The sequence below is a fragment of the Myotis lucifugus genome, unplaced genomic scaffold, assembly GCF_000147115.1.
Source record: "Myotis lucifugus unplaced genomic scaffold, Myoluc2.0 scaffold_269, whole genome shotgun sequence".
NCBI lineage: Eukaryota > Metazoa > Chordata > Mammalia > Chiroptera > Vespertilionidae > Myotis > Myotis lucifugus.
The window spans coordinates 97,630-106,516 of NW_005871317.1; the positions used below are offsets into that span (position 1 = coordinate 97,630).

Below are 8,887 nucleotides of genomic sequence, written 5' to 3' on the forward strand. Positions count from 1 at the left end.
TGAGTATTCACCCTGGCCTGTGTGCCCAGTGGTTAAAGCATCGGCCCGAGCACTGAAGGATCGGGGTTCAATTCCTGGTCAAGGGCACGAACCTGGTTTGCAGGAGGCAACTGGTCAATGATCCTTCTGTGCTTGGGCCGACACTCTAACCACTTAGCAACACAGCCAGGGCTGAAATGATTACTCTTGCATGTATAGCAACAACTTCGGGGAGAAATTGAAACGGATTGTAAAAGCGAGGCTAAGGAATTTATGCTTTATTTTGTAATCAATGGAAAGTCAGCAAATTTGATCTGGTGAGTGAGTAAAATAATTGTTTGAAGAATATTAAGCTGTAGTAGAAGTAAGCAATACTGAAGCTCAAGGAGAATTAGGTGTATATGTGGTATGAATGTGCATTTTGTGTATTTTCATCTTTGTATCCATGAATCCTGAAAAATTAAGGTTCTTTTGGGTAATTGTGTAATAGCTGGCGTGGCATGCATATATAGTAACTTATTGAAAACATGCCAAAACTTAAAAGGCAATACTTGAGTAACAATAATTTGTAAAATTAAATAACCTGAAAGTATAACGATGTTTACTTTAAATATAGAATGTAAAAACACATTTGTAGTAACGAAGATCAACGGTTAGAAAAGGTTTCCAGAGTTCTGTCACTTCTCTATTCTCTAGGGATATTTTTCTCAGCTCAGCTGGTCTAGTACTTTAAGGGCTATCATTGTCTTTCTTTTTTATTTTTTATTTTATTATTATTTTTTAAACTATATTTTATTGATTTTTTACAGAGAGGAAGGGAGAGGGATAGAGAGTTAGAAACATCCATGAGAGAGAAACATCCATCAGCTGCCTCCTGCACACCCCCTGCTGGGGATGTGCCCGCAACCAAGGTACATGCCCTTGACCGGAATCGAACCTGGGACTCTTCAGTCCACAGGCGGACGCTCTAGCCACTGAGCCAAACTGGTCAGGGCTGTCTTTTTTAATGTTTTTGTTTTAATTTTTCTCCCATCACCCTTTACCCCCTCTATGCCCTCTTCCACCTCCACCCATCCCCCTCCACCCCTGCAATCACCACACGGTTGTCCATATCCATAGTTCTCTTTTTTTCTCTCTTTTATGCTCAATCCCCCACCCCCCCGATCCCACTTGCCCCCTCTAGAGCTGTCTGCCTGCTCTCTACCTATGAGTCTGTCTCTATTGTGCTTGGTAGTTCAATTTGTTCATTAAATTCCACACGAGTAAACTCATATGGTATGTGTCTTTCTCTGACTTAGTTCATTTAGCTATCGTTTTTATAATGCCTAATACATGAAAATTCTATAAATACTGTAAAACAACACGATTATAAATTATTTTAATAAGATAGTGTGCTAATGACATGTGATGTTTGACAGCTTAGCTGTCAAGTTACATGACCTCAGGCAAGTTACTTTATTTCTCTGAGCTTCCGTTTCTTATTGCAAAGTTTAATTGAAATAATAATATATTAGTAAATCCCTTGGCACAGTGCCTACCACATGGTAAGTGATGAATAAATGTTAGCTTCTATAGTTATTATTGTTGTTGCTTAAAGTATTAAATAGCAAAAATCACTTAAAACTTACTGGGAGAAGTAGCTCATGGAGTCCAAACTACAAAGATCTGTCAGTGGTTCTCAACCTTCCTAATGTCACGACCCTTTAATACAGTTCCTCATATTGTGGTGACCCCCAACCATAAAATTATTTTTGTTGCTACTTCATAACTGTGATTTTGCTACTGTTATGAATCGTAATGTAAATATCTGATATGCAGGATGTGTTTTCAGGGGTTGCAACCCACAGATTGAGAACCGCTGGTTTACATCAAAAGGTCAATTTGTTAATACTCAGTGAGAAAAATAACTGCCAAGTTGATTGCAATTCATATATATGGCTCAGCATCTTTGCCCCAGGAGGGAAGCACACTTAGAAACCGAAATGAGATCAGGAGCCTGGTGAGTACATTAAATTCGAGCAAGAAAGATGTCTGCCTTCTCTCTGCCATAATTCTCCTTCAACTTCAATATTTCCTATTTCTGCTACAGCTTAATATTCCTGAAACAATGATTTTACTCACTCTCCTGATCAAACCCACTGACTTGCTATTGATTGCAGAATACAGTAGAAGTTCCTTAGCCTTAGGATCCATATTATTTTATCCTCAGAGTTCCTATTCAATTTTACTTACTACTTCTGTTCAACAGGATGACACTCCAGTTCAGTCAGGATGGTTCTTTGTTATTCTCTGAAACATGCCACGCTCATTTTTTTATTCTGAGGCAAGGCATGTGATAGGTTTCCCTCATGGAATTCTCTTTTCTCTCCTCTATTAAAATCATTTTCATCATTCAAGATTCACTTTAAGTCCCATCTCCTTCATGAGGAATATATAAACTATTCCAGTCTATATAAAAATCTAAAAATTCTTATAATTTGTGTTGCCTTACTCTTTCATGTATGTAATGCATATATTACTTTGTATATTGACTTAACTCCTACAAATCTTAATTTAACCAGATTATAAACTTCTAGAAGATGAAGAGTCTTTTTTTTTTTTAATCCTCACCCGAGGATCTGTTTTTATTGATTTTTAAAGAGGAAGAGAGAGAAACATCGATGCGGCCTCCCGTATTGGCCCCAACTGGGGATCAAACCTGCAACCTAGGTATATTCCCTGACCAGGAATCGAACCTGCAATCTTTTGGTATACCGGACGATGCTCCAACCAGCTGAGCCACCCGGTCAGGGTGAAGTTTTTTATTTATGTATTCATTCAGAGGATAATACAGTATTACATATATATTATATTATATTGGGCTCTCAATGAGTACATAAATGGTTCATTAATGAATATCATGCACCGGAGCTGGTTTGGCTCAGTGGGTAGAGTGTCGGCCTGCGGACTGAAAGGTCCCAGGTTCGATTCCGGTCAAGGGCATGTACCTTGGTTGCAGGCACATCCCCAGTAGGAGGTGTGCAGGAGACGGCTGATCGATGTTTCTCTCTCATCGATGTTTCTAGCTCTCTATCCCTCTCCCTTCCTCTCTGTAAAAAATCAATAAAATATATATTTTTTAAAAATGAATGTCATGGGACAAGATAAACTTGCCAAGATAAACCAGCAAGTTTGCCTAGCCCTGGCATGCTCCACCACGCGTCCCAGCATACAAGTTTTTCTCATTGTTCCCTCCATCAGTTCTTATAACTACATCATGTTGTACATCAGAAGTTTCCTAATTGTTTCAGGAAGTGAATGTCTGACAAAGAACCATTCTCTTTAAACATCTTTTTTGTGTCTGATTTCTTTTACCCTAGAAAATCTAAATATATAAATATGAAACAACACCCAGTAAGTTATTTTGTAGGAGTCTATTCTAATTTTCCGAACATCCTCAGTCCATTAGGCAGTTAAAATGTAGACATGCTCTGCCATAAATTTTGTGCCAATTAACTGATAAAACTGCTGTTAAAAAAATGCCAAAGATTAAAGTAATCATTCTGAACTGACTAATCATCAGTTTTCTTTTAATTCCATTTTTAAGTGAAATAGAGTTTATTAGCGAAGCAGTAAGATGGAGAATAGGCTACTGCAGAGACAGAGCAGCCTTAATTCTTACTAAATACCTTAGATGCCTTGTTAATTCTGATGGAGTGAGAGAGCTGAGCAATGGCCATTATAGTAACGGATCAGGATTCTTTTAAGTCTAACCTGCAAAAAAAAAAAGAAAAGAAAAAAATAAACCAATTAGAGACCTTGCCCAACATAATCCTTATTGTGAATATTCCAAAGAAATATTATATAATTAGCATTTGACTATATTGTTTGGAAAATTAGTTTAATAAACATTTTGATCTCCACAAACAATTTTTTAAAATTTGGCATAAAGTCTCTGGATCAGTTTTTCCAACCACCCAATGAAAATATAAGTTGACTTACTTGTTCCCAAATACATCTGGAGGAGAATAATATTGTAAATCACCTAATGAGTCCTCGCTGGTTTGCCTTAGTGGATAGAGCATCGGCCTGCGGACTGAGGGGTCCCAGGATTGGTTCCGGTCAAGGGCACATACTTCGGTTGCAGGCTCAATCCCCCGCCCTGGTCAGGACCCATGTGGGAGGCAACCAATCAATGTGCCTCTCTCACATTGATGTTTCTCTCTCTCTGTCTCTCCTCCTCCCTTCCACTCTCTCTAGAAATCAGTGGGAAAATGTCCTCTGGTGAGGATTGACTCTCCCCCAAAACATATATACATCAATCATATATTTTTTCATCCTTGTTATTCCCTCAAAATGTAACAGCGCTTTGCATATAGCAGCCCCTCAAAATAATTTCTTGAATTAGGTTCGTGTGTAATTGATTTTCAAAGCCAATTCAAAATTTAATGTTTATACTTCACACCCACTAGGTTGGCTATTCAAAAAGAATGGAAAATAACAAGAATTGGTGAGGATGTGGAAAAATTAAAACCACTACTGATGGGAATGCAAAATGGTGCAGCTGCTATGGAAACAGTATGGCAGTTCCTCAAAAAGTTAAATAATCACCAGCAATTCTGCTTCTAAGTATATACCCAAAACAATTGAAAGCAGGGATTCAAACAGACAATGGTCATAGCAGTATTATTTACAATAGCCAAAAGATGGGACTATCCATCAGCAGTTGAATTTTTAAAAATGTAGTATATACAATGGAAAACTATTCAGCTTTAAAAAGAAATGAAATTCTGACACATACTGCAACATGGATATTATGCTAAGTGAAATAAGCCAGACACAAAAGGAAAAATACTGCATGACTTGACTTAAATGAGGAAGGTAGTCAAATTCATAGACAGTAGCATAGAGGTTACCAGAGGTTGGCGGGTAGGAAGAATGGAAGTTTAATGGGTACAGACTTTCCGTTCAGGATGATGACCATTTTCTAGAAATGGATAGTGGTGACGGTTATCTAACTCTGTGAATGAGCTTGGTGCCGCTGAACTGTACACTTGAGAGAATGGTTGAGGTGGTGAATTTTGTTGTGTACATTTTACCACAATAAAAACCATTGTTTAAAGTACATCTAGGGCCGAAACCGGTTTGGCTCAGTGGATAGAGCGTCGGCCTGCGGACTGAAAGGTCCCGGGTTCGATTCCAGTCAAGGGCATATACCTGGGTTGCGGGCACATCCCCAGTGGGAGGTGTGCAGGAGGCAGCTGATCGATGTTTCTCTCTCATCGATGTTTCTAACTCTCTATCTCTCCCCCTTCCTCTCTGTAAAAAATCAATAAAATATATTTTAAAAATAAATAAATAAATAAATAAAGTACATCTAGGCACTCAGCCTCCGCGGAGCATGCCCAGATCTTCCCCCACAGGCGGGCATCTCCTAAACTCTAAGGCAGTGGCCAGCAAACTGCGGCCCCTTGAGTGTGGCTCTTCCACAAAATACCAGGTGCGGGCGCGCATGTATAGTGCAATTGAAACTTCGTGGCCACACTGAAGGGGCCAAAGAGCAGCATATGGCTCACGAGCCGCGGTTTGCCCACCACAGCTCTAAAGGACCAGGAGACTAGCAACCAGGGGAGCAATGGGCAGCAGCAGCCCATCCCAGGCTCACCCCCTGGACCCTTCTCCAAGGCCCCCTTTTCTGTGACTTCTCAGTGAGCCAAAGCAGCCCCGCCTAGGCGCTCTCCTGTTGCTTCTTCCATCTTAAGCTGTTCCTTAGGAAAAAACAAAACCGGTTTTCTTTCCATTGCTTCACTACATTAAAAAAAAAAAAAGAAGAAGTAAAATTCCCCTTTTCAAAGGCTTTAATCTAAACTGTGGCTTCTTTTCAAGGTTTTATCCAGTTCTGACCAAAATATTTGTAAAATAGTCCGTTAAAAGAAATTCCGTTCTGGATCACCCTGTGACCTGTTTTGTGTATAGATTAATGCAGGATTCTGGAAGATTTTGCAAATAGAAGACGGCAGAATTATTTGAGGCCACAAGGTGGTGACAGAGATAACAAACAGGTAGTAATTCCTCTCAAATGACTTCTTCAGAGCAGCACTAGGGGACACTCTTTTACAATATTTTATATGAGACTGAAAACCACCTAATACTTCTTTGGTCCTTAAAGATTCCAAGGGATCCTTTGTCGACTTCAGAATACAACTTTCATTTCCGAGTGTAACCTTCAAATCTGCCTCAACATGGCAATTGTTTCCCTTAATGACTGCAAGAAATAAAATAGGGCCCAAGCCAGCTGGCTCAGTTGGTTGGAGCATTGTCCAATACATCAAAAGATTGTGGGTTTGATCCCCAGTCAGGCATGTACCAGAGGCAACTGATCAGTGTTTCTCCTCTCCTCTTCTCTCTCTCTCTCTCTCCCTCTCCCTCCCTCCCTCCCGTCTTTCCTCTCTCAACATAAATGGGCTCTACAACTGAAGGGACAAGAGACATCCTCTATAACTAATCCAGTCCCTTCCTTTTAAAGAAAAGGATAAACAATTCAGTGGAGGAAGGGTAGTCTTTATAACCAACTAGAGGCCCAGTGCACGAAATTCATGCACTTCAGGGGGGGCAGTCCCTCAGCCCAGCCTGCGTCCTCTCGCAGTCTGGGAGCCCATGAGGGATGTCCGCCTGATGGCAGTTGGACATCCTTAGCGCTGCCACAGAGGTGGGAGAGGCTCCTGCCACCACCGCTGCACTAGCCAGCCATGAGCCCGGCTTCTGGCTGAGCGGCTGCTCCCCCTGTGGAAGCGCACTGACCACCAGGGGGCAGCTCCTGCATTAAGCATTTGCCCCCTAGTGGTCAGTGTGCATCATAGCCACCGGTAGATCTGCCATTGGGTCGATTTGCATAATAGCCTTTTTTTTTTATATAGGAGGATGGTATTGGCACAGTAGGAAATCCATAAGGCTTGGGGGAAGGGGGAGACTTAGGTGAATTAATATACATATGTTAACTCAAAATGGGTCATGGTTTTAAATTTAAAATACAAAACTATAAAGAAGAGGAAAGCAAAGTCCAGCAAGGGGACTTGGTTTGCCAAAGGTCATCCAGGGACTCCAAGGTTTCACCGCATCTGTTTTCCTAAATGATGACTCCCCCTTTTAACAAATCCCACTTGGCCCCGATAATTCCCCTGCTCCAGGTTCACGCAGAGGAAATGGTTTCTGCTCTATTAACTGGGTATTTGTTCATGCTCGCTTTTTTTTTTAATATCTTCTTCACGCTACTTTAATCATTCATTCATTCAACATTTTATTACTGGGTGACTACAATGTGCTAAGCTTCCCCTAGGATTACAAAAAATGCAAAAGACTGTTCACACATCTCAAAAGATTTATGGCTCCTTGGGGGTAGAAATGAGATGTTCGCCCTAATTAGATTAAGCGCTCTTTTAAGAGCAAGAACCATACTTCTTTTTTTTTTTCCGTTTTCACCAGCCAAGTACATGATGTACCGCACGCCCCGTCCAGTGCTCTGCAAAACTTGCACACGTTCTGGCGATTGGCTAATCCTGCGTTTCCAAGACACTCTCTCCCCTGTAGTGTTTGGGGAGCTAAAGTCCACGGAGATTAAACGGCAAATCCCGGGTATAAAGTGAAAGGACGGTTCAGGTCACTGGTTGGCGGGGACCCATCCCCACCCTCTGGGTCTGCGCTGAGCATCGATCCTGGCGGGAAGACCGCCATGGCGGCGGGGGCAACACCGGAGCTCGCGGAGCGCAATCCCGAACGTTCCACGCCCGACTCCCTGCAACACGCGGAGTCCTGGTCGCCTCCGCCACCTTCCTCTCCGAGACGGATTCCTCCTCTTCCACCGACATCTCAACTGAAACGCTGCCTAAGATGGTGGGGGTGCGGGTGTCCCCGGGGAACGGTCTCCACCTCCCCGCCCCTCCCCACACACACCCGGGAAACGTGACCGTTGCCATCGCCCACCGTGGAGGGAGGGGGCCGTGTTACCTACAAGCTCCCCCCAGGCCTTCTCCTCGGCCCCGACGTTCCTCCTCACAGTATGTGGCGCCCCGCGACAGACTTTCAAGTCGGGGATCGAACCTCTCCAGCGAAAAGAAAAGGAAAAGTTCACAGAGACTAGAAACGGACAGTCCTCCAGGGCCCTTTTCTTTCGAGGCCCTCGCCCGTCCACCTCCCCGCCGACGGCGCCACAACGGCCTGTTCCGGTTCAAACCCGCCTCTCAAGCTCATGAATAATCAACCAGGTCTTCTCGGGCGGGGCGAAACACCTCATGAATAATTCATCACCTCCCCAAGCGGACTCCGGCGTCCAGCCTTCTCCCTGCTTCATGAATATGCAAATAAGGGCCGAGCGGCGTCCAATAGGCCCCTGGCAGGCCCGGCCCCCTCCACGCCCGGCCCCCTTAACACCGGCCCGTGTTCCCGGCCGGACACCTGTGCACAGTTTACCAGCCCTCACGCCGGCGGCCCGGCGTCTCTAGTTCGGCGTTTCCAGCCCTTCCGACGCCTGGCCCGACGGGGCGTCGCGGGAAACCGGGGGTGCGGGGCTACCCAGGACCCAACGGTGCCTTCGACTTGGGTAACCGGTACCTCGAGGACAGCCTGCCGCGGGGCTTCCTGGGGAGACGCCTCCCCCTCACCACCACCCCCGCCACAGGTGAGGCGGCAGCGCGGAGGCCCTTGCGGGGCCGGGAAGGGTCTGGGGGCCGGGAGGGGTCAGGGTTAGAGGCCGAGGGACCTTGAGGCTAATGCGAAGCCCTAGCCCCGGGCCACGGGGTCCCAGAGAGACCGTGAGGCCAGCTCCGGGCGGCGTGGGGGGAGGGGAAGCTGGAACCTGGAGGGGCCGGGGGCGGGGCCCGCGCGGAAGGGGGTTTAGCAGCCGGACGGCGGGAGGTTCCCATCCTCGATGGCA

At 44.6% G+C, this 8,887-nt stretch overlaps 1 protein-coding gene across 5 annotated transcripts in view; it reads right to left on the reverse strand.

The window, feature by feature from the left end:
* HORMAD2 (HORMA domain containing 2) overlaps positions 1–8,166 on the reverse strand; it is a 52,506-nt gene extending 44,340 nt beyond the window's left edge. For 4 of the 5 annotated variants that reach the window (XM_023762973.1, XM_023762972.1, XM_014464815.2 and 1 more), the window contains exons 1-2: positions 7,963–8,166; positions 3,648–3,732 (exon numbers count right to left, since the gene is read on the reverse strand). In XM_023762973.1, the coding sequence (XP_023618741.1) occupies positions 3,648–3,698 (51 nt within the window). In that variant the 5' untranslated portion in view covers positions 3,699–3,732; positions 7,963–8,166. The remainder of the gene's footprint in view (positions 1–3,647; positions 3,733–7,962) is intronic. The other variant, XM_014464814.2, reaches the window with a different exon arrangement.
* Positions 8,167–8,887: the final 721 nt, after the last annotated feature.